Source organism: Chiloscyllium plagiosum, unplaced genomic scaffold (genome assembly GCF_037043375.1).
Source record: "Chiloscyllium plagiosum isolate Xiang-an unplaced genomic scaffold, Cpla_swu_hap1 HiC_scaffold_7, whole genome shotgun sequence".
Taxonomy (NCBI): Eukaryota; Metazoa; Chordata; class Chondrichthyes; order Orectolobiformes; family Hemiscylliidae; genus Chiloscyllium; species Chiloscyllium plagiosum.
In genome coordinates this window covers 11,397,562-11,424,207 of record NW_028270145.1, presented here as the reverse complement: position 1 = coordinate 11,424,207, position 26,646 = coordinate 11,397,562, and the positions used below count along the sequence as shown (strand labels likewise).

The window sequence follows — 26,646 nt, the reverse complement described above, 5'->3', positions numbered from 1 at the left end:
CATTAGGCTTTGTGTTGCAAATGGGCTGCTAAAAATGTCCACATCCATGACACTTCCAACCATGTTTTTCCAATATATAAACATAAAATTGAAATGAATGGTATTGTTTACACTTTGGTTGTGATAGTATATATTTCAGAACAGTGACAAGTTCTGTAGTGAAATTATTAATCCTGCTTGTGGAAGACCAACAACTACTGATTCCCACACTGGTAAAGAATAGATACATTTGTAGTGGAATATAGTTTTCATTTGCAAACTTGAGTTGTGTGTGTAACTGTACAGATAGTCAGTCCTGACTTGGTACCCAGGATCCCCAGTTTGTACACTTGGAGTAATATCACACAGTACTATTGTGCACAATCAATTCACAACAGGGTGTTTTACTCATCATTTTACTTGCTGCTGAATTACATTGATTGAGATACAGTTTCCAGTTGCACTTCTTCACAGAATCTTCAAATTTGCTGACCAATACATGATGCTGAAAATGTGTTGCTGGAAAAGCGCAGCAGGTCAGGCAGCATCCAGGGAACAGGAGAATCGACGTTTCGGGCATAAGCCCTTCTAGGAATGAAGGGCCAATACATGATGTCAGAGTAGACAATTAGCACAACTGAAGGCAGTGTCAAATAAATGGAGCAATTGTTGATACTATTCACTTCTGTTAAGTGGAGCCTCTTCAGGCAAAATACAAATAAAATGTGATGAAGCAGAGTCCTATTGGACTTGAAACATTAACTCTGTTCCTCTCTCCATTGGTGCTGTCATACTTGCTGAGTTTCTGCAGCACACTTATTTCAGATTTTCAGCATCTGCTGTATTTTGCTTTTATTTAGATTTCTTAAAAAGCCAAGTTTGCTTCCCTAATTTTCTCATGAACAGCAGAGCCATATAACATAGGATGATTCATGAAATCAAGAGTAGGTCATTTAATCCCTCAAGTCTGTTCAACCATTCAGTGCATGACTTCATAAGCCCATCTATTCCAAATATATCTTGATACCTTTGGTGAACAAAGGTCTCTGTCAATCTCATGATTTGGAGATGCCAGTGTTGGACTGAGGTGTACAAAGTTAAAAATCTCACAACACCAGATTATAGTCCAACAGGTTTAATTGGAAGCTTTCAGAGCATTGCTCCTTCATCAGTTTTAAAATTAAAATTCTGTTTTAACCCCGTTTTGCAGTTTTGATTGATTGCATGGCTATACAATGAGAAAAACTGTGCCTTTGCAGTAAAAGCTCTATAATTTGTAACATCAGCACTCTTTAAGATCTTGTTTACAGTAAAGCATGTTATCTGTTGTGTAATCTCAATATGGATGTGCAATCATTGGGCTTAAGATCTTTGCTTGTATTCTACTGGCAATTAGAGTTATCTTTTAGCTTTTTTCTTTCCATTTATTCATACGCATCAGCAGTATCCTCCTACCCTGTGATTGGCAATCAAAGTATTAATACAGGGTAAATTACTTCTATTTGCCCCAAGTACCATAGGCAACTTCACGCTTCTCTATTCTGTGATATGCTTTGTCAACACCAATGATGTTCATTAAGTGAGGAATCATAGAACACAAATGTAATCAATCATCTGTGCATAGATATTCCAGTCTACATGACATAGATTTACATTTTCCAAGCACCTCCCACCCTTGCTGCTTACTGCATCCTCAACACATTTCCTTTCTAAGGCAACCAGTGAACATGCTGAGTCAAATAAGGTGCAAATTACCATAAAGCCACATGTAACAAGGAGCTGTGAATTTTAGGAAGTGCCCTAAATAAAAGCTTACAGATGTAAACTGCTTCCTGAAAAGTTACTTAACAAAAAGCCTGGTCAACAAGCCTCCATCCTTTCTTTTATTCATGAAGTCCTTTGTAACTAATAACTGCTCAGAAAGTAAAAAAAGGTTTTACTTAAATGCCACAATTAGGTTGAATGCTTTGCAATTTTCTGAAGTTATGACAGCTTTCTTTTTAAAAAGCTACAATGATAACATAAAAGTGAATCACTCACCAGAAGAGCAGCAGGGAATGACCTTAATTTCCAATCTAATACTATCTTTAGCCCTTGAGATGGGTTGACCTCAAAACAAGGATTGAGGTTGTTGGAAAGGAAAACGACCACAGTGAACAAGAAAAAGAGGGTTTTGATAAATGTTGCATTCCTTTTCTGGTAAAGAACCAAGCTAAGTACAGAACGTGTGGGGCAAACCTAAAAAGCAAGCAATATATACAGTAACGTGTACATAATAGATGCAAAACTATAATCAAAGAACAGGGTAGACCAGCAGGAGGCTGGAAGAACACAGCAAGCCATGCAGCGTCAGGAGATGGAGCAGTCAATGTTTCGGGTATAACCCTTCTTCAGGAATAAGAGACAGGGAATCAAAGAACAGGGAGAAATGAGAGACTAAACAGGGATACCATTTGTAGCAGTAGAAGACATGACTGAATCACTACATGTGTATTTTGCATGTATCACCACTAAGGAAGATGATATTGCCAATTACATATCTGGTCTGGGAAGGATGCATCCATTTCTCTGCTTTCTCTCAGCTATTTGCAAATCCACACACTGTCTACAGCAGACACCTCAAGGCGCTGGAACAGTACCACCAATGCTGCCTACACAAGGTCCTGCAAAACTGCAAAGAAGAAAGATGTGTCAACACCAACATCCTCCACCAGGCCAACATCTCCAGCATCAAGGCACTAACCACCCTTTATCAGCTATGATGGACTCGGCACATCATCCACATGAATGACAAGAGACTCCCCAAGCAGGTGCTCTGCTCCCAGCTCCAAAATGGCAGGCAAGCCCCAGATAGGCAGAGGAAGTGCTTCAATGATACCCTGAAGGCCTCACTGGTGAAGAGCGACATTCCCACAGACTGGCCCAAGACCATCCAAACTGGAGGAAGAGTATCTGGGAAGACATTGAGTAACTCAAGACTTTGCCATCAGGAAAAAGTGGAAGCCAGATGAAAGCAGTGTGAGGAATGCACTGCCACATCAACACCCTACCCATACCTTCTGCCCCAAGTGTAACAGAGCCTGTGGCAGCCACATCGGACTGTACAACCACCTATGGACTCACCCTGGGAATGGAAGAGAGTCAACCTCGTCATCGAGGGACCACCAATGATGATTGACAAGCTGACTGTGCTTTTAATCCATTGGACTTCAATTTTGCTGACAAATCCATTCTATGGTGTTTTATCAAATACTGTGTGAAAGTTCACATAAACAATATCAACCACATTAACTTCCTAAGAAAAATAAGTTGGAATTATAGAGCCTCTAGACATAAGCATTCAATTGTCTTTATATGGATGTAGTGCCTGAGAGCTGGACCATGAGACCATAAGATATGGGAACAGAATTAGGCCATTTGGCCCATTGAGTCTGGTCCACCATTCAATCTTGGCTGATCAGTGTCTCAACCCCATTTTTCACGTTACCCTTGATCCTCTTACCAATCAAGAATCTATCTATCTCTGTCTTCAATACACTCAATGGCTTGATCTCCACAGTCACCTGTGGCAGTAAGTTTCACAAATTAACCACTGTCTGGCTGAAGAAATTCCGCATCTCAATTCTAAAGGGTTCTCATTTCAGTCTGAGGCTGAGCTCCCCAGTCCTAGTCTATCCTACTAGTGGAAGCATTTCTCCACGTCAGGCCTCTCAATACTTTATTCATTTTAATGAGGCTGGAGGGTTGCAAATGTTTATGAAAATATAAACCTGGTACAGATCATACAGCCTATCGGCAGTAGTGGCGAAATGTTTAAAAATATTGATTTGGGAGAAAGTTAATTGGCATTTAGAAACCTGCTAGAAGCATATAGTGTTTAACTAACTTGATTGAGTTATATGCTGAAGTAAGTTAGTAAATTAATGAGGCTGATACTGTTGTGTTAATGAGATTGAAAGAAGATGGAATATCATGTGAAAGACATGATTTGGAGGAGCTGGTGTTGGACTGGGGTGTACAAAGTTAAAAATCACAAACACAAGGTTGTAGTCCAACAGATTTATTTGGGAGCACTAGCTTTTGGAGCACTGCTCCTTCATCAGGTGGTTGTGAAGGACTTTCTAGCAAAATTAAAACCAGTGGCATTAGAGAGAGGCTGCTACAACATTTTTTTAAATGCCTAAAAGACACAAAACAAAGAGTAGTAGCGAACAGTTGTTTTTCAGACTGGAGAGGGCAAACAAATTCATGAATTCACTTCATGACCTCAGGACATTTCAAAGTACTTTACAGCAGATGAAGTACTTCTGAAGCATAGTTGATTGTTGTAATGTAGGAAGCAGAGCAATACATTTCCACACATCTCCCAGAAACAGCAAAGTGATAATGATTCAGATAATCTCTTTGAACAAAGTTGAGTGCTGATTGAGGGTTGGTTGATTAATTGATTGACTGCAATACTAAGAATAGCTTCCATTTTCCCTTGGAAACAATGCCATTAGATCTTCTATGTCCACCTGAGAAAGCAAATGAGGCACCACCTCACTTGAAGAATAGTACCTCCATGCTCTAGCATTGCCTAGGTCTTTATGCACAAGTCTTTAGAGTGTGACTTGAACAGTCTAACTTATGACTTGGAAGCACAAGAGCTATTGACTGAGCTATGGCTGACACATGATGGTCCCTGCCAGAGTGTTAGACTCTGCTCATTTTGGTATATATTTATGAAATGGACTTGGATACACAGGGTATATTGAAGATGATACTCAGAAATGAACTGGACAATGAGAAAGGCAGCACAGACTTTAGGAGGACATAAAGAGGTGAAATTGGCAAATACACACATGATATACTAAATTTGTTGTGATTTGATTTATTGCTGTCACATATACCGAAGTACAGTGAAAAGGTTTGTCTTGCGAGCAATATAGGCAGAACATACGGTGCTTAGACAGAGCGAGGCATTCAGGTTACAGCTACACTGGAGGTGCACAAAGCACAATCAACATTTAAGTTAGAGAGGTCCGTTCAGCAGTTTAATAACAGCACGGAAGAAGCTGTTCTTGAATCTGCTGGTTCATGTGTTCTAGCTTCTGTGTCTTCTGCCTGACAGAAGAGGTTCGCAGAGAGTATAACCGGATACTACGGCAGCTTATCTGTGACAACGAGAAGTGTAAATGGAGTCCATGGATGGTAGGTTGTCCTCTGTGATGGTCTGAGCTGTGCACATGACTTTCTGTATGTACTCATGCCTCTGGGCAGGGCAATTGCCATACCAACCTGTGATACATGCAGATAGAATGCTTTCTATGTTTCATCTGTAAATGTTGGTGAAGGTTCTTATGGACGTGCTGAATTTCCTGAGCTGCCTGAGGAAGAGGAGGTATTGTGCCTTCTTGACGTCACATGGGATGTTCAGGACAGATGATCAGTTATCGTCACTTCTAGAAACTTGATACTCTTGACCCTCTCCACCTCAACTCCATTGATGTAGATAGGGGGTGTGTCGTCCTCTTTTCTTCCTAAAGTCAGTGATCCGTTCTTTTGTTTTGCTGACATTGAGGGAGGTTGTTATCATTACATCACGACACCAAGCACTCTCTCCTTCCTGTATTGTGACTCATTGGTGTTTGCTATCTGGCCAACAATGATGGTGTCATCAGCAAACTTGCAGATGGCATTCGTACAGAATTTGGCTACACAGTCATGGGTGTCTAGGGTGTACTGTAGGAGGCTGAGTACACATCCTTGCAGAGTGCCAATGTTGAGGTTTATCATGAAGGAGATGCTGTTGTCCATCTAAATTTAAAACAGATGTGTGAAATGATTCAATTTGGATGGAATGATGAGAAAATATAAATGAAACAGGACAATATTAATAGAATCAGCAATAGAGGAGGAGACTTGTGGTCCAGTCCTGCCTCTAAGCCAAAAGTTCCAGGCTTTAGTTTCATTCCAAGACTTGAGGGTAATGGAAGTGTAGTCATAATGTGGTCAAACAGATCGATTGATTTTTAAACTGGTAAGTGTCTCCTGGACAGCCATGCTTGATGTGGAATGCTCCCCCCCACCCACCCAATATAACATCTGATGACCTGTTTTAGGAAATACCAGTAATGAAAGCAGATATAAACATATGCTTTTAATGCCTCATGCATCATAAACATACAACAGGAGTAGGGCATTTGCCCACTGGTGCCTGCTCCACCGTTTGATTGGATGATGACTGATCAGATCGTGGCTTCAATTCTACTTTGCCACCTAACCTCAATATCCTTTGTCTTCCCTGTTATAAAAGAATCTTAACAATATTTAGTGACAGTGCCTCATTGCTCTTTTACTTGGAAGAGAATTTCACAGATGCATGCCAATCTGAGAGAAAATATTTCTCCTCATCATTGACTTAAATAAGAGCCCTCTTTATATTAAATTGTGTCCCTTAGTTCTAGCCTATTGCACATCAAAGGTGGTGGTGGAGGGTGGAGTGCAACAAGGATCGGGGCTGGGTCCTCTACCTTTTGTCACTTACATAAATGATTTGGATGCGAGCATAAGAGGTACAGTTAGTAATTTTGCAGATTACACCAAAATTGAAGGTGTAATGGACAGCAAAGAGGGTTACCTCAGATTACAACAGGATCTGGACCAGATGGACCAATGGGCTGAGAAGTGGCAGATGGAGTTTAATTCAGATAAATGCGAGGTGCTGCATTTTGGGAAAGCAAATCTCAGCAGGTCTTATACACTTGATGGCAAGGTCCTAGGGTGTGTTGCCGAATAAAGAGACCTTGGAGTGCAGGTTCCTAGCTCCTTGAAAGTGGAGTCGCAGGTAGGTAGGATAGTGAAGAAGGCGTTTGGTATGCTTTCCTTTATTGGTCAGAGTATTGAGTACAGGAGTTGGGAGGTCATGTTGCAGCTGTACAAGACATTGGTTAGGCCACTGTTGGAATATTGCGGGCAATTCTGGTCTCCTTCCTATTGGAAAGATGTTGTGAAACTTGAAAGGGTTCAGAAAAGATTTACAAGGATGTTGCCAGGGTTGGAGGATTTGAGCTACAGGGAGAGGCTGAACAGGCTGGGGCTGTTTTCCCTGGAGCGTCGGAGGCTGAGGGGTGACCTTATAGAAGTTTACAAAATTATGAGGGGAAATGGATAGAATAAGTAGGTAAAGTCTTTTCCCTGGGGTCGGGAAGTCCAGAACTAGAGGGCATATGTTTAGGGTGAGAGGGGAAAGATATAAAAGAGACCTAAGGGGCAACTTTTTCACACAGAGGGTGGTACATGTATGGAATGAGCTGTCAGAGGAAGTGGTGGAGGCTGGTACAATTGCAACATTTAAGAGGCAGTTGGATGGGTATATGAATAGGAAGGGTTTGGAGGGATATGGGCTGGGTGCTGGCAGGTGGGTCTAGATTGGGTTGGAATATCTGGTCGGCATGGACAGATTGGATCGAAAGGTCTGTTTCCATGCTGTCCATCTCTATGACTTTATAACTCTAAGAGAAAACATGCTTTATCATGAGGTCGCTAATTAATCCTGTTTTTTTCCAGATTGCTAGGCCTAAAAGAATTCCTGTATGTGTGTGTGGTGGTTTTTAAAAAAGGGACTAGAGCTTTAAGTAGCATAGCCATATGTTGATAGTTCATAATAAAATCAGAATTTGCCGAAGCACCTTACCAGCTCTGGCAGCATCAATGGAGAGAAGGCAGAGTTTAACCTCCTCAACCCCTCAACCTCCTGCGTTCCAATGAAAACAAACCCAGTCTATCCAACCTTCATAACTAAAATCCCCCATACTGGGCAACATCCTGGTAAACCTTTTCTGTATCCTCTCCAAGACATTCGCATTCTTCTGGTAGTATGTTGACCAGAGCAGTACACAATATTTCAAGTGTGGCCTAACTAAAGTTCTATAAAGCTGCAGCATAACTTGCCTATCCTTGTACTCAATGTCCTTCCAATGAAGGTAAGCATGCCATAAGCCTTGTCTTACTAACTTATCTACCTGCACTGCCACCGTCAGTGATCTGTGGATCTACATCCCCAGATCCCTCTGCATATCAATACTCCGAAGGGTTCTGCCATTCACTGTATAATTTCCATCTGTACTTGACCTTCCAAATGTATCACCTCATTTGTACAGATTAAACTCCACCTGTGTTTTCTTTAACAGGATTCTAATGGACAAGTAAGTCAGGGAGTTTGCATACTTTGATTGAATGATTGCTTTTCTAGTGTCCCTGGGAGTAATGGAACTTGAGAGTTAGTGCCCTTTCCCAAGTGGATCCCAGACTTTGCGACCTTGCAGCCATGGTTTTATCATGGCAATTGGATCATCCATGTTTATTTTGGTTTGAACTATCAATTCATCAGCTTTGTTATGAATGGTACCTGCATTCAGACATGGTGGCTTTAGTTCCGTCTTTCTATTTTTCTAACTTCTCATGTCACCTGCTCCTGTACTCTTAGGTCTGCTGCCATGCTGTGTTCATAATTCCCCATTATGCTATTTTGTCTTGTCTCTTTAATATATCACACCTTCCTTCACTTGATCTCTCACTACCATTACTTACTTTCGGCTCTCTCCACTAGTACTGTGACCCACAGATCATCGATTCCAAAACTGGTCATAGAACAAATATAAGCTTCTAAGTCTAAATCAGAGACAGAGGAACTGGTGTACAGTACATGCAAGTTTAGAAAGCGGGTAAATTGGCAGAGAGGATCTTGGCTTTATAAATAGAGGCTTAGAGGACTAAAAATAGCAAGTTATGCTAAACCTTTCTAAAACACAAGTTAGGTCCCAGCAGCAATATTGTAGAGAATTCTAGACAGCACACTTTATAATGTCTTTAAAAGCCTTTCAAAAAAGTACAGAGAACATTTGCTAGAATGGTGTTAAGTCAGAGGATTTCGGGCACTTGGAAGAAACTACAGTGTTCAGGTTTGTTGCAGCAAAGGTCAAGTGGAGTTTAATGGAAACATTCTAGTTCATAGACGACTTTGTTAGAATAAATAAGGAGAAGCTGTTTCCTGTCGTGGTAATGTTTGTGGAGGTGGTGTTCTTGTGGCACAGTGGTAGAAATCCTGCCCCTCAGGCAGAAGCCCTCCGTACAAGTCTCACTTCAGGAGCTGATGGCCACAGAGGTTGCATTCATAACCTGACTAACCAGGTTGAGTATCAACTTGTAAATCCTTCCAATACTCCTATAGCAAGTCATAAGAGCAGGAAAGTCTGCTAATCAGCATAGCTTCAAGTTATTGCCTCTGGCAACATGTTCCAGGAAAATGTTAGCTATAAAACAGGCATAAGCATGTGCTTTGTTTGCCTTGTGCTGGGACAGTAGATGTGGGAGAGGGAAAAGGTATTTTCCACCGATTGAAAGGCCAGTAACTAAAAGGGCACAATTAAATCAAAAGACAAAAAAAACCCGAGGTGGCACAAGGAAAAGTAATTTGCATAGCAGGTTCCTCTGTTTTGTGCTGCACAGCCTGAAATTGTGATGGAAGTCGAAAATGTAAAAACGTACAAGGTTTTGGGAAATGAGCAGAGCTGTGGAGATAATTGGAATGTTTTACAGAGTCTGCATAGGCACACTGAACTGAATGGCCTCTTTCTGTGTTGTATCATTCTAGGATGGAGGAAAAAATACTCTTTAAAGTAAACTGTAACTGAGGAGGAGAACTTTGAGATGACCACACCTATAAGAATGCAAACAATTTTGTTCCCCTCACATGGCTGGTAATATAATGGCCTTGGAAAAAGTTCTGAGGATTGGTACAAAATTGGTTCCCAGTATAAAGAACTGTCGTTGCAAGGATAGGTTAAGACAGTCTTGTCTACAGCAACATAATAGAAAGAAAATGATTTTTAAAAAGGCTGAATCATGCATCTGTCATTAAATTCTTTCAATTTAACAGGTTGAAAGGAATGGGGGACTTGCAATTCTATCATCAACAGCCTGAGGGGATACCACTGACCTGCCTTGGACTAGTTCATATAAATACTGTGTGACTCGAAGTGGAGGTCAGAGGCTAAGAATCCTGCAATGACAAACTCACCTCCTGACCACCTGTCCACCATCTACAAGGCACAAGTCAGGATTGTGATGGAATTCTCTCCACTTGTCTGGATAAGTGTAGCTCCAAAAACACACAAATGGCTCAACACTATCTTCGCTTTATTGGTATCACATCCCCAAACATTCACCCCCTCGAGGACCAACACATGACGACAACAGTGTGAACAGCCTACAAAGTGCACTGTGGAAATTTGCCAAATTTTACAACAGCTTCCAAACCCACAACCACTACCATCTAGAAGGACACAGACAGCAGATACATGGTGCACCCCCAACTGAAAACTCCCTTCCAAACCACCCACTCACCATCGTGGCTTGGAAATATATTGCTGTTCGTTCAGTGTCGCTGGATCAAACTCCTGAATTCCCTCCTTAATAGTATACCTACAGCACATGGACTGCAAGAAGGCAGTTCACCACCACCCTTACAACTAGGACAATAAATATTGGCCCAGCTCACTAAGTCCACATACTCTGCAATAAACAAAACAATACATAATTTAGATACTCGGGAGTTCTGCTTTTCCAGAGATTAAACAATCTTTGGAATGCATTACTAATGCTTACTAACTTGCATAACATAGTCCATATCTAACCTGCCTTAGTGAATATGCTGCTGAAAACCCCCTCAAGCCTTTAGACCCATCCCAGTGCAGCTGTCCTGTCCAAATATCCATGTCACAGCTTCCGTGAACTTAATCTCAACTGAATTCTGCTGACCGTGCCCTGATTTGCACCTTCACTCACTGACCAGCATCAATTCCTCGTTCTGACTACACCTCCACTTTGAAATTCTCAACCTTGTTTCCAAAAGCCCTCATGATCTCTGTAACCCCTTTCAACCTTACAACCTTCTGAAATCGCTGCATCCTCCCTTTCTGACCTCTTTCAGCCTCCTGTATTTTAATCGATGGTCATACCTTCAACTCCCTTGGCCCTACCTTCGATTATTTCCTGCATAAAACACTTTGCCCCTCTATTTCAGGTGCTCCTTATCAAGGTGCTCCTTAAAACTTATCTTTTTAATCAAGCCTTTGATCACCTTAAGTGACTTGGTGTCAAATATTCTGCTGCAGCTATGGCATATTTTACAACTATATAACTTTTTGTTGAATTTGCTGTCTTCTGTGTTCTACACATTTCAAAGGGAGCAGGATTCAGAGATTGCATCAGAGATCCCATTTAATGAAAATGATTGGTTTACCACTTCAGGTAAACGTTTTCACATGATGTTCAAGATTGGCTTCAGTCACCTGAGATGTCAAAGAGAAGTTTTGCAGTTGACTAAGTAAACTGTCTTAAATCTGAGTTGAGGGATACATGTTGGTCTGGAAACCAGGAGATCTTCCTTGGGTTTGTCCTCATAATGCCAGGGATCTTTGTGTTTACCTGAGAGGGCAGATCTGGTCTTGCTTTAATGCCTTATCTAAATGACAGCATTAAAAATCACACAACACCAGGTTATAGTCCAATAGGTTTATTTGAAGTGCTAGCTTTCGGATTGCCGCTCCTTCATCAGGTGCTTCCAAATAAACCTGTTGGATTATAACATGATGTTGTGTGATTTTTAACTTTGTCCACCCCAGTCTGACACTTCCAAGTCTTGTCTAAATGACAACAATTTTGGCAATGCAAAACTGCAATGCTCCCTCACTCTAGACTGCAGCAACAGCCCAAGTCCTAGAGATGTATTGAATTTACAATCCTCTGACTCACTACTAAGGGGGTTGCAATTGAGCTTTGTTCAAGTTCACATATTAAATTGCATTCTTTTGAACTTCTCTTCCCCCTAATTACCAGACTTCAGTTCGTTTCCAATGAAGAAATGCTAATAGCGATTAGTTGGTTCGGTATTCAAGTAAATGCCAGATTAACCACCCTAATGGACGAAACAATGAATAGAGTAAAACTTTCCTAGTAACCTAAAAGACTGGAATTATTCAGTATTAAATGGCCCATTTGGTGGGGGGGGGGGAGGAATTAATGAATAGAGAATATTGAGATGGGACCCCGAGCTAGAGAGAGTGAGAAAGAAAGAAATTGGGGGTGGGGGGAAGGCAGTAAAGGGACAGAGCAGGGAGAAGGGGCAAAAGGGAGAGAAGAGGATAGGCAAACAAGAAGAGAGCTGATGATAAACAGAGACGGAGATAAATATTAGCTAGCGTGCTGATGAGAAGTGTGAACAGCTTAAAGAAAAATGGACTGGCTCTGCAAGGAGCAAACCATGAAGCACAGGACCTAAGGATGTAGGGGAAGAGTAACTGACATGGATGAGGGTGGTCACCTTCAGGAATTGTTAAACTCAATGATGAGTCCTGAAGGCTGTAGAATGCCAAGGCAGAAGATGTGTTGTTGTTTCTCCAGCATGCATTGAGTGTCACTGGAGAACTACAGCAAGCACAAGTTAGATATCTGGCAGTCACCTGGAAGCTCAAGGTAATTTTTACAGAGCGAGCATTGGTCTTCAGCAAAACGGCCATCCATCTGTGTTTTGTCTCCCAGTGTCCAGGATATCACATTATGAGCAGTGAATATGGAACTAGACTGAGTGAAGTGCAGCAAATCACAGCTTCACCTAGAAGGTATGTATGGGACTTCCAATAGTGAGGACAGGGGAACAGATATTACACCTCCTGTGATTACATTGGGTTTGGGAAGGAGTTGGCCACGATGTCCTAGAAGGAACAGTCCCTGCGGAATGCTGACAAGGGAAAAGAGAATGCGTTTCCAGTGGTGGCATCCCACTGGAGGTGGCACATTCTTCAGATACACCAGGCTGGTGGAGTGAAAAGTGAGCACCAGGGGCACCGTATTGCATGAGCAAAGAGAGCAGGTTCATAGCTCCTTGAAAGTGGAGTCGCAGGTAGATAGGATAGTGAAGAAGGCGTTTGGTATGCTTTCCTTTATTGGTCAGAGTATTGAGTACAGGAGTTGGGAGGTCATGTTGCGGCTGTACAGGACATTGGTTAGGCCACTGTTGGAATATTGCGTGCAATTCTGGTCTCCTTCCTATTGGAAAGATGTTGTGAAACTTGAAAGGGTTCAGAAAAGATTTACAAGGATGTTGCCAGGGTTGGAGGATTTGAGCTACAGGGAGAGGCTGAACAGGCTGGGGCTGTTTTCCCTGGAGCGTCGGAGGCTGAGGGGTGACCTTATAGAAGTTTACAAAATTATGAGGGGCATAGATAGGATAAATAGACAAAGTCTTTTCCCTGGGGTCGGGCAGTCCAGAACTAGAGGACATAGGTTTAGGGTGAGAGGGGAAAGATATAAAAGAGACCTAAGGGGCAACTTTTTCACGTAGAGGGTGATGCATGTATGGAATGAGCTGCCAGAGGATGTGGTGGAGGCTGATACAATTGCAACATTTAAGAGGCATTTGGATGGGTATATGACTAGGAAGGGTTTGGAGGGATATGGGCTGGGTGCTGACAGGTGGGACTAGATTGGGTTGGGATATCTGGTCGGCATGGACAGGTTGGACGGAAGCGTCTGTTTCCATGCTGTACATCTCTATGACTATGACTCTAAGAGGAGAAATGAGAGCAGAATTGTGGGAAGTGGGTAGAACAATGCTGAGGGCCCTGTTGACCATAGTGGCAGGGAATCCTCAATTGAGGAAAAAGATGGACATTTCTGAGGCCCCCCTTGGTGATCAGAACAAATGCGACAGAGATGGAGAAACTGGAAGAATGGAATGAAGTCTCAAAAAGTGGAGTCCCTTCTTCTGTCTTGAGGCTAGCATATTCTCACAGTAGCTTAACCCCATTGATTATAGCAGAATGAACACAGTAACAATAGAAAACTAGAAAAATGGCTGAGGAAAGGGTGACCTGCAACCAATTCTCAGATGTGAAACAACCCGATTGTAATATAGTACCGTTGACATTGTAAAATTTCCCTAACACACATCTTGACAGATTTATCAAATAATCTTTGACACAGAGTCATGTAATGAGATGTCAGGCAGGTGGCCTAAGTCTTAACAAAATGAAGTCATCTTTAAATTAAGAGAGGGAGGTAGAGATGCTTAGCGAGAAGTTTCCATAGCCTGGGGCCAAGGCAGCTCAAGGCATGGAGTGAACTGATTAAAGTCAGGGATATGCAAGAATTGTAGAGTCAAGAGATCAGACCTGGAAGATCAAAGAGGTTGTGGAGTTGGAAGAGATTGCAAAGATAGAAATAGGTCTTACAGTAATGGGAATTTTAAAATCGAGACATGTTGGACCAGGAATAAATGTAGGTCAGCCTGAACTTGGCACCTAGATAAATGGGATATGATGCAGGGTAGAATAGTATTGGCAGAGTTGTGGTTGAGTTCAGTTTTATGGAGGGTGCAAGGTAGAAGGCTGACTAAAATAGCATTGGAATAGTTAGATCTAGAGATAACAAAGGATTGGATGAGAGCTTCAGCAGAGGAGCTGTCATTTTCCATGCTGAAGAGTATATAGACTGTGGTTTTAAGTCTGTACTATTTATGTTAGGCCCCTGCCTTTATGAATGCTAAATCCAAAGTAGACAATGTTCAAGGACAAAAATGCAGCACAACACAATTTTGGGACGATTCGCGTTTTCAATTGGATGTTTCATTCATGAGAAATTCTGATGTTCAAATACTACGATTTTCTATCTATATGAATTAATAGTTAGAAAATTCTGTTCATTTTATTGAATTTCCAATATCACCTCAGACAGATGAGTGTCTACCCTGAGCGCAGACATAGAAAATTCACCTTCCCTGGCCCACTGCATGCTCTCTGCTAATTTTATTTATCCACACTATAATTATAGCAACTTGCTTCCTAATTTTTGTGAGCCCACTCTGTGCTGCATGAAATTATATTACTCAAGTTCAGCACATTAGGTGAGCTGTTCCCTAAGAAAGACTCCTCTTGTGTGTATAATGTGTTTTTCACTTCGCTCCTCATTATGCCACCTCCAACAGCACTGCATCCTGTTTTTCATTCATGAAATTCTGGCAAGCATGATTATCAGCTGTTTCTATCCCAGGCAGAAGGTAGCTTGTTATGCCTTAGTTTATTACCACATATGGAATCAAGATCCAACAAGGTGCCAACACAGTTACAAAGTCCCATTATGCATCACTAGCCGTTAGTATAAAAGCTGGTTTCATGAAGCATTTTGCTGAACTTGAAACACTATTTACATTCTTGTGTCTGCTGAATGTGGAGGGCAGTGGAAGGGTGAGGGAGAAATCCCAGGATTATTTTAAGGCAACAGAGATATTTTTCACTAACAAAATTTCTAGATTCATATGTTAGAAGCACCCCAAGAGGTGCAATGTTCACTTGTGGGAAGGGTGCGGTGGTGATATATAGCCAAGCTCACCAATTTCAGAGGTAAGGTGTAAATTGCCAAAGGGGTGAGTGCTATAAAGAACTGTCCAGGTCTTCTGTAAACTCTTCTCAGTTGCTGTAGATGGTCCCCTTGGCCTGTCATCCTACAGGCCAAGTCAATTTCCCCCATCAAACCCACTCACACCCTCTATGCCACCTTAGCCACTCACCCAGCATTCACCATGGGTAAACCTCAGGAGCCATTTGGAAATGAGAAAAAAGACATTAAGCCAGTACGCTGACATATTTGATATGAAATGAACTCCCATTTGCACAAGCTATTCAAAGCTTTTAAATCTCCTCCAGTGGTTAATTTCTTATGAAAATAAAATGCTATTCAGACCTTACATCACGTCAAAATCAGTTAATTTGTTTATAGATAAATGGAACTGCCAATCGGTGCATACAGAACCCCTGCCAAGATGATTGTAGCTTTTGAAACTCAACCAAGCATAAGACCCTTTGCGGAAATGTCAACCAAGAGCTATTGCAACTGCACAGCCAGATAGCATTTTCTCCCTCACCTATTCCTGTCGATCAGAGCAGTCTTACAACATTTATTTTAATACTGTTGCCGAGATCTGAAGCCTGGTTTTGTTTTTGTATATATGTTTGAAAAGTGGTATATTTGAAAACCTTCAGATCATGACAGCCTATATGATCTGTAATAACTATGTCGACTCTAACAATCTGTGACTCTTCCACTGCTGGTTACAGATCTTGTAAACAATAAAAATTGGATCAGTTTGAACTCTACATGGAGGTCAAATGGCCCTGCTGAATCAGAGTTTCTGTCCTGTATGAATCCTGTCCCTTTTCAGGCAAAAATTGAATATATTTAGGATCAAGTCTCGGCACAACATCGTGGGCCAAAGGGCCTGTTCTGTGCTGTACCTTTCTATATGTCGAATGTGGAGGACTTCCTCGCTCAAGTTTTGTCCACCATTTTTGATGGTTACAGAATCTTCCTGGCTCCATGAAAATCTGTCCCAAATTGTCTCAGGAATTCATCGAACAGCAAAACCACACTGTTGAGAAAAAGAAAGTTCTCAGGTTTGATCCTCAATATGCACACGCATAACCGCATCCTAAAATGTTGGCTGGTGACAGCTACAAATGCTCAGTCCCCTTGGAGTAGTGTGGGAGACACTGGGAAGGTTGAGAGTTTGTGCTGCCAAATTAAATCCAATGGCTCCTCCTGCTACAGGTGTATATTTATGAGTGGATGAAGGCAGGATCAGGCTCCGCTGTAATGCTGAATAACCCACCAATACTTACTGTCAAGGATCTTGTGTCCATAATGACCATTTGGATAAAATACCAAAAAAAGTAGCTGGCATTGGCGAGATCACATCCAAGGAGTCAGCACCCTTAGGTGACGGGTTGGAATTGGCACAGAAGAAAATAAACTAAAAGCTCCATTTCGTAACCTTTGTTCAAATCTAGCAAGCATATTTTTTTTGAAATTCTGTTGGTTGCGAGAATTCGAAACATTTATTTCTTTTACCCCCAAAGGAATTTTTTTTTTTAAAGTTATTTGTTTTCTGACTAATGTTTTTTGGCATACTCTGAATGAGCGCCTTGTTTACATTCCCAAGTGTGCCTCTGATAAATCTGTTCGCAGCATCAGTCCAGATGGTTTTAACTTCAACCACAAAGTAACTGCAGCTCTCAACAAACGCAGTATAATGTTGTGAAACGTCTTTGGGTGAATGAAAAGATTCCATAGTGGCACAGTAACAGTCCATACCACTTCTGTCGATACATTCTCTATAATGCATTTAATCCAGACTGACATTTCAGTAGGTACTAAGGACACGGTGCTTTTCTTTTTAAAAGCTCTATGGTTCCTTGATTGTTCACTGAACTACCTCAATGAGAAAGTGAACAATACAGATTGGTTAGTGGCACTGCAATTAACTTCAGTGCTCTGGGTCATTCATATAAATTAACAGCCTCAAAGAGGTCTTTCAGCCCAATTTGACTGTGCTATATTCCTTCCGTTGCCACCCTGTCACAAATACCAAATATTCCATTCTTCCTTGTGCACTCATCAGCTTCCCCATCCTTGAATCTATGCTGCTTGTCTTAATTATTTCCATGTTTTTGTTTCAATCATTGGCCTCACCAGCAAAGCACACATTGCCAATGTTTGATGCCCATCTCTAAATTGCCTTGAGAAGTTGAGGGTGAGCCACCATCTTGAAAACAAATGAACCAGTAGGCCATTTTACAGAACAGTTAAAGGCATCTACAATATGATGGCAGGACTGGATATGAATATCAAATTTCCATCCTTCCACAGAGCAACAGTAAAGCAGGTGGATATTTAATGACAACCTTTTACAGTCGTTTCATGGTCACCATTACCGATACTAGCTTTCAATTCCATTTTTTAAAAACTCAGAGTTTAAATTTTCATGCTATCACAATGGGATTTGAAACTCTGGCTCATTAGTCCAGGCCTTCAGCTTGCCAGTCAAAATCATGATGCTCTCATAGGCTACATATGGTTGTTAATATCACATTGTCACCAGTTCCTGCGTAAGGAGGTTTCTCCTGAATCCAGATTACATTTATATCTCTGGGCCTAGTTCTGGACTCCCCCACAAGCAGAAACATTTCTCCATGTCTATGTTCAGTCCCTTGAGTGAAATCCATGGACTTGCATATAAACTGCAAGGTCTTTGACTGAAATGTTAAACTAAAGCACTGTCTGTCTGTTTAAGATTGTTAAGATCCTGTGGCATTGTTTGAGGAAGAGTAAGTGCTCTTTCAGTGTGTTTCTCCCTCCGGCTTCACCAAAAGCTAATCATTCATCTTATTTCCTTGCCTTGGACCTCAAAGTGTTTACCCAGCACCATTGAATGCATTGTGAAAGTAATTTGTGGCATGTCAGATGCCTTAGGACATCTTAAGGACCTGAAAGGATGCTATATAAATGCAAGATTTTTCTTTAATAGAAATAGATAGTAACCAAAACAATAGTTACCTTGTCCCCATCCTAAACACATCTTTCAAATGTTATTTTGAATCCCCCTTTAAAGATTTGAGGTGAGCATTTTTCTTAATCATTCAAATGTACTCCTGACCTGGGTCCCATATTCTACCATCTGTGAGCTTGCACCTATTCACCTGACACACTCGTGATTACTAATCTACGCTGACCCCTATTTAAGCGAACCTCCTGTAGCCTTCCCAGTCCATCTCTGTAATATCCTCCAGCCCTGAAACCTCCCAAGATATCTGCAGTCCCCTAATTCTGATGTCTCAAGTATCTCCAATAATAAAGGGAACTTATTAGCGCAGATATAGTGAAGATGTTTGCACTTCTGGGGAATCCACAAAGCTAGGTTCCACAAATAAACGATTGCCCATATTAAACCCAATACAAGATTCAAAAGGAACTTAATTGCTAAGAGGATGGTGAGAATGTGGAGCTCATTACCATCAGAGGTGTTTCAGATGGATAGCATGGATACAGTTACACAAGGCAGAAAGAAACATGGGTGGTGCTGGGCTGGGGGTTTAGAAGGAGAATGGGCAGTGAGATATGTCAAGCATAAAGACAAATACAGACTAGTTATGTATTTAATGGCCAGTCTCTGCACTGTAAATTCTAAGTAAACACTGGTGGGCATTGTTACAAGTCAAATATTGCAGCTTATTTTTTCCCTAGAACTTTAACACAATTGACAATAGAATGCCAGGAATGTAGCTATCATGATCTAACTTGTATTCCTTCATGTAAAAATGCAGAGTGTTTGCTGCTGCTTATTCAGACAGGCCCCACCATGGTTGTTGGGGCTGTTAGAGCTGATGATCAAGAAAACAGCAATTTTCACAAAGTGCTTTTGTATCTTTAGCATCTTTGCCATTTCAGTGTAATTTTTCTAAGCTGAAGCTTTTATAAGTAATTGCATTTCAATGAATGTTTTGGTATTTGACCTTGGCTTAAAGAAAACCTTTCAATAAAAGCAGTATTCACAGAGGTTGAGATGTAACTCTGTCACAATAGGAAGGGCAGACGTTAAAATTTGATGGCTTCCTGGTGGTCTTCAGAATCTGTGCTTCATTCGGTTGGGAGCTGAAACTTGCAGCTTTAGTTTATCAGAGAAATAGAGTATTTTGTTTGTGGGATTTCAGGAAGAAATACTGTTCCTTGTCATCTTGCTTTTTCCTAACAATCAAACCATTTCCACTTTTGGCTGATGCCACAGCACATTATTCGTAAACTGGGTCTGTGAGCTAGTGCCACTGGTTCGGCGGTGCAGTACAATGTGCCACTGCACAGCACGTTCACAAATCCATTAGTCATTCGGTTCTTCTGAATAGAAGTATGAGACTGCGGCAAAATGTTTACTCCACTTATGTTACTTTCAAGCTAAAACATCACACTTCAGATACAATAAAATGTTCTCCTCATCCTGAGGCTTTTGTCAATTATTATAAACCTGTGTTCCTTGGCTACCTTGCTTCCTTCCAATGCACCTTCCTTCCAATGCAGCTTGCTTCTCCCAAAAAGACTCTGCTTTTACCTTCTTCATACTTACAGGTGCAACTTGGAGCCACAGCAGTATTAATCCCAGCAATTAATGCAGGAGTGTAAATGAACCTACATCACAAATTCATGACACAATGCAGTGCATTATGGTACAGGTTGCACGTTATTTTTATGGAGCGAGTATTATCCACAGAAATAAAAAATGACTTACATCAGGATAGATTTCCTGATTCATAAGATTTTTGTTTAAAGGTAACAATATATTAACAAAATTGCTCCTCACAGGGCAACAATGTTGGAAGCTGTAATTGGGAAGCAGTTGGTCACCTGTGAAGAAACATTTGCCATCACTTTAGCAAAATTTGCACAAAAATATATGTCATACTGAAATCCCACTGTCAATGTCTGCAGAAGGAGCTGAGTTTTTCTTTCCACTTGTTTCAGACTTCAGTGATCAGCTGCTTGAGGTTGTTGGCCTTGAAGGTGCCATGGAAATGGGGCAAATTTACACCGGACTGAAAAGCGCTGGGAAGCGCCTGGCTCAGTGTTCCTGCGTCACTCTCAGGTAGCTATTCATATTTATCAGCTTATCCATTGACCTCCAGAGCAAATTGTTCAGACTTGATGGTAGCATTCGAATATTTACTGAAATCTGTGTTATCCCACCCCCACTGCCCCCCATATCACCGTTGTTCTCGCTACTAATCAACCTGAGATCTGTGCATAGCATCGAAAAGTCCCCTTCTAAATGCAGATCTAACTATGGGTAATTTATTTGCAGAACAACCAAGCTGCTACCTATGCAGATTGATGGGGAACCCTGGATGCAACCTCCTTGTACGGTGAGTGTTAATTCTACCTATTTCTGTGGTTGTGTTGCTGTGTGACACTGCATCAGTATGTCACCTTTCTCGTAATACTCATGTTCTAATTCTGTAGAATAATTTGTGATTTTTTTTTAACAACTAAGTATCAATGTCTGGGGCAGGATATTTCCTCAAGGCTGGGAAACCAATGTGGGGACTATTGAAAGACAGGCTGCAATAGACAATAAAGAAAAGGAGGAGGTGGCAACTGGTTAATTGACTTCAATGGAATCTTGATGCGCTGGATAGATGTAGTTTCCTACCTCAACATAAACGGTTTGGATATGGGATGGAGAAAGGGAGCAAAGCAGTTTTTAAATCCCACCCAACCTCTGCTTCTCTCCCTTGGACCAAGATGGTGTAAGATTCGATAATCAACACTTGGATTTGAAGAAATAATATGAGCCTAAATTGCAATCATGAAATATCTTGTCAAATCCTATCTTCCTTCAGTTTCCATTTTTTATTTCTCTCCCATAAGCAGACACATAGATACATTCATTGTATATTTGCCAGTGTGTGGAAGTTTGTAGATTCAGGCAAAGTTGAGGGAGTAATTCAGTGAAAGAATCTACTTTATTGATGAGAAGTAAATCAGGTGCAATCAACAAAAATGAGTAGTACTAAATATTGGATGCACTGAGAAAAACAGGACTTGTGCCATTTCTTGACCAACATTCCTCTCTGAAGCAACAACACCAAAAAAGTAGATTAACTGGCCTTTCATCCTGTTGTGGATCTTGCTGTGCATGAGTTGACTGCTCTGTCTGTACAAGAACAATGAATTAACGAAGCACTGTGGGAATTCTGAAATTGCAACAAGAAAGGTTTTCTACGAGTGCAAGTAGTTTTTGTCTTTCCCACAGTGTTAACCATTTGCTGGGATATCGGTCCATGGTGGAGCTTCTGTGGAAGAGCTCAATTTAACCTTCAAGTTAAGGACAAGAACATTAAGCCAGGGTTCCTGCTCCCAATTGTTATTAACAAACCTTGTTTGGATGCTTCATTCCAAGCTTAGCTGCCACAGCCACAGTTGAACAGTCTGTAAATGTTTATTGTTGAGGATCAATGAACAATGGTCACTTGGATTATCAGTGTCACTGGAACAGTGTAATCAGTCAGCACCTTTAGGAGGGAAGAATATTTGTAAGACAAGAAAAAGCAATTTTTTTCCCCAGCTTAACAACCTCTCAAAATCCTCTCAAAGAAATTGTCAAGTTCTTTAAATTTCTCTTGGCATAGATATTCAAAGGTTTAGGAAAAATGGTGGACAGAATAAAAGCCACATATCACAGAAATTAAATCAAAGAGATTAGATCTTTGAGTTGGAAGAAAGATCAAATAAAAAAAATTCATGGGTACAATTAGCTGCTCAGAATATTGTCAGGACGTGTTTAATATGGCAGACTGCTCCAGCTGTTGAAATTCTTAGTAAAGATCATGAAATTTGTGGGTGACCTGCCTTCAAAAAATGATTTTTCATGTTCATTTCAGCAATCAGAGCTTCCTCTGTTCTCTGGATATCTGTCAACTCTCTCACAGATGGCCAAAATCAGAACATGTCTGTGGGTGGGAGAATCTGTATTTCAGATTAGTGTACAATCACATGAAACTTAGAGTGTGTACAACTCCTGGGAGGGACAAAGGTGTCATTCGTACTCACCTATTGAAAGAATGGGGCCTTTTTTAGTCAGATGAGGATAAAATTCAGTTTCAATGGGGGAAAGAAAAACTGCATGATGGTGGGTCGTCTGCCCAATTCCATTTCAACAACGATTCCCACAGAAAATATGTAATTAATATTTCAAGTCCTATGTGCTCTGTTTTGTTTTGAGTGGTGAAAGTTGCTTTTCAAGTAAGTGTAATTTTTTTAGTTTTATAAAAATCTTACCAATGTAACTTCCTTTAAACAATACACTTTCTCTATTTTTAAGCAAAGTTATATTTAATCCCTAATTTTGGATTGCTGTCAGTCCAAGCAACCTGTTCCCAGACTTCTGCCAAATCTGGTCTGCATCTGACCACTAGAACATGTGCAGGAGTAACCCTGGTGTGCCAGGAAGGAGTTTACCATCTGCTCTGTGCCTCACCTTGCTGGCATGCTCAAGGTCGGGAATTACCATGTGAGGAATCATTAGCTTTAACCCATTAGTCACCACTCTGAGTCGCATATCAAGGAGTTTGGTGATTCCATCAGCGTTTAATGCAGCACAAAAAAATGATGAGTGGAAAATGGTGTGGACTCAGAATCAGGACGTTAATTAGTGCATTTTGAGGTCCCAGTGTAGGCTGTGGACCAAGAGAAAGAATCATAAATTGTCCTCAGCCATTTATCTGCTCTCTGCTTTTCATTAACAATGTGGTTGAGGTTATGAAAATATTTCTGATCCTCTACTTTGGGAATAATACCTTCTCTCACTTTACTTACCCCATCCCAAATAAATGGAAAGCTGTTGGAACAGAAATACTATTGTAATGCTGCAACATCAGCACAGTCTCTGCTTTTTATCTTTTTCATTTACTACCAGCTAACAATTGGATTTTTTTTAGTAAGTCTTACAAATGGTTAAAATATTGTTCTTTTCCAACGTGATAGCTTTTGGAAATAAACAAGAATGGAATAGCAGAGCTTCTCTAATTGGAACCCAACTGGTAGCTCCCAGACTATTGGTTAAGGCCTTTGCTACATTGGAAACTCCGCACACAGAGTTGGGGTTTTCTTCATGGCCTCAGGCCATCCTTTTCCCTGCCAGTGAAAGCGGTCTGTATCAGAACTGAGGAAGATCTGAAGGAGTTATGACAGGTTATGTGTGGAAAGAATGGTTCCTCTCTTGGGAAAATGTGGAATTAGGGGTCATCATTTAAGACAAAGATGAGGGTGTTTATTCATGCAAAGGATCAAGAAAATCATTAGGGACACTTTCCCTCAAAAGATTGTAGAAGTGGTGTCTTTGAACATTTTAAGGAAAAGGTGGATAGGTTCTTGATCAGCAAGGATGTAAAGAGTTATTGGGGCAGATGGACATGTGGAAAGTGGAGTGTGGAAACAGATAGCTATGATTGTATTAAATGGCAGAGCAGGTTTGAGGGGACCAGTTCTCCGAATGTGAATGTTCCTTGGTGCAACACAAAGCCTGAAACAGCAGAGTTCATAATCTTAAAAAGAAGAAATAAAATCAATCTCAACAGTACAGGCCATACATTAAGTTTTCTATACTTTGGTTCAGAATGTCACCTTATATCCACTGAATCATTTGTTAATTATTAATGTTGTTAAAGGATGTGAATGACAGAGGGACAAAGTGAAATCTATACCTTTTTAAAATCCAGTTCAAATTCAAACTCAGTTTGGAATGGAGGGAATAAGATTAGATGAGAGACAGAGGAAGAAATGTTTTTTACATAAATTCAAATTAATAAAATTGTAATAGTCCCAGAGGACTGTTCTCTCGTTAGAGAGAGAGGTGACAGGTGGTTGAGTTTAACCAGAGGGTCACCATGCCTTGGGTGAGGTTGAGAAGATGGCACCTTCAATGTGACCTGAGCCAGTGCTGAAATGAGTGTCACTCTACCAACTGCAAACTGTGCAGTTTGAATTAATCGCTTTACTTGATATCATGGTCTTGTATTTTAACCCAGTGCTTCTCTTGTTAAAAGTAAAATGTGAAAATGAAGCATTGGTTAACCAGTACTGAGGTTAAGGCATGTCAATTTCCGCATTTTATCTTCCAGATCAAAATTACACACAGAAACCAGGTACCCATGCTTATGGGGCCTCCTGCAAAGGCAAGTTTACTTTTCTGGAAAAGAAGAAACTGCAGCAGAGATTAATCATGCAGCAGTATGGAACAGCAGACAATTATAATGTTACAAGGAAGCTCTCTGGACAAATCAGTGCTTTCTTTTTACTTTGGATTGTTTATTCTTACTCTACCTTTGTAGCACAAAGTCCTTGGACTCAAGTAATGTACAAGAGCAACTGTGATTTGGACTTGAATGAAGATAACTTCGTACCATCTATTTTAAGTGAACCTATAAAGTGAAGTTGTAAGCTGTCTGAGAATGACTAGAAAATCAAGAAACAATTGGATGTCAGACCACGAAGTTTCCATTTCCAAAGCTTTGCTCTTGTGTCTTCTTAGGAACAATGCAACAGAATCCTCACAAAGTGGTGCAGTGCTTCATGATGTGATCCACATTCACCAGTGCTACAATAATAAAATGATCCACTTCAGCTATCTCCTGCAGACGATGCACATTGCTGACCAGAGTCCCATTTATTTCATATAACCAGCTCAGAACTGCAGGCAGTTCTGGGACAGCAAGAAGAAATTCACATTTTGGAATTGTGAATAGCACTAATGTTCTGGAACTGTGAGCCCCCTAGCTTGCACCCAGATTAAATACCCATGCTATTTAATCATGCCAAAAAATGACAATAACTAATGGTGAATCATTTCATCTGCTGTGATTTAATTTGCATATCTATAAAAAAATACATTTAAATGGCTATATACCAATATTCCTCCCATTGGCAAGGACTGAGAAATTTATTAAGTAACATAGTTGTACTGACATTCAGAGAAAGCTGTGCTTAGAGGCCAGACCTGTGTGTGCGCACGTGAATCATATACATGGTTGCCGAACATTGATATTCAAGTTAAACCTATGCATCAGCACTGGTTGTGTTTACGTGTAGACTATCATTTTTGGTGTAGTATATTGGTGGCAAGGATAGGCTTGTGTGTTCTGTGTGTCAGTTTACAATCATCAGCCTTAACTATGTGTCTGGACATAAAAGGTGCAATAATTATTAAAAAAAAAGTCTTAAATGGTTTAAAAAAGCCAAATACCTGTTTTTATATTCATATTTGCTACATGTCAAAAGATCCATGACTAGAAATCCCACTAAACACACTACTAGTATGGTGAGAAGGTCCATATCTATTTTGAATGTACTGTATAGTGTTAGAAGATATTTACTTTTAGCTGTTCGAATAATTTAGAATTTTGTTACCTGTACATTGTTAAAAGTTTGAAAGTTATGTAAAATAAAAAGTTTGCCTATGTAATGTTCTCCTTAGTCAATTGAATTGCTTTAGGCTTGCAGGTATTGTGTAGATCTGTTGTCTGCCATGTTTATATGTAACCTAAAATAGATATTGTTTTAAAAACAAATAAAAAACATTCACAGACGACTCTTGCTGAACGTCATTATACTCCAGGCATGTAACAAACATTTGCATGTAATCAAGTTTTTTTGACTAATATGATGTCATGTAAGAACAAAGGTTATTTCTGTATTGCTTTTTGAAGTCATAGAATCTTTTACAAATTCAGTCAGCCCTATCAAGTAACTTTAAAAGGATTCCATTGTATTATAACAACAATATAATTCTCAATTTCCTTAAAGCATGAAATTGCTAATTTCTTCTGGAGTTTTACGCCAGTAACAATGCTGTGGTTTTGATCTCTGGTGGAATTTTCTCCTCTAATGTGGCTTGAGCATTGGTGAGAAAGGTGGGAAAATATGATGTTAATGAAAATATCAGATTCTTAATGTCAACATTTTCCAACCTTCCTTTCCCGCTATAAATGACGACTTGGGAATTTTCCCATTGGGCCATAATAATCTTTACATTTGCATGTCTGAGAACGTTCCAACTCACTTTCCCTCCACTGAGAAATAAGACAGCACAAATTCTCAGCTCCGAAAGCGGTTACAGCTCACTGAATGCTTGTCCCAATCATCACGCAAGTGCTACTTCACAATAACTGATGCTCTATGGCTACCCATTCCTCCTCAACCCTTACTCCACACAAATTTACCCCATCTTTCCACACTATCATGTCTGCT

The 26,646-nt window shown here is 40.5% G+C and overlaps 1 protein-coding gene across 8 annotated transcripts in view; it reads left to right on the top strand.

Annotated features, from left to right (window-relative positions):
• The window catches only part of dgkg (diacylglycerol kinase, gamma), a 546,249-nt gene extending 520,262 nt beyond the window's left edge, over positions 1 to 25,987 (top strand). For all 8 annotated transcript variants that reach the window (XM_087988715.1, XM_043693004.2, XM_087988714.1 and 5 more), the window contains 3 exons: positions 20,368 to 20,488; positions 20,705 to 20,765; positions 24,522 to 25,987. In XM_087988715.1, coding sequence (XP_087844841.1) covers positions 20,368 to 20,488; positions 20,705 to 20,765; positions 24,522 to 24,620 — 281 coding nt within the window. In that variant the 3' untranslated portion in view covers positions 24,621 to 25,987. The remainder of the gene's footprint in view (positions 1 to 20,367; positions 20,489 to 20,704; positions 20,766 to 24,521) is intronic.
• Positions 25,988 to 26,646: the final 659 nt, after the last annotated feature.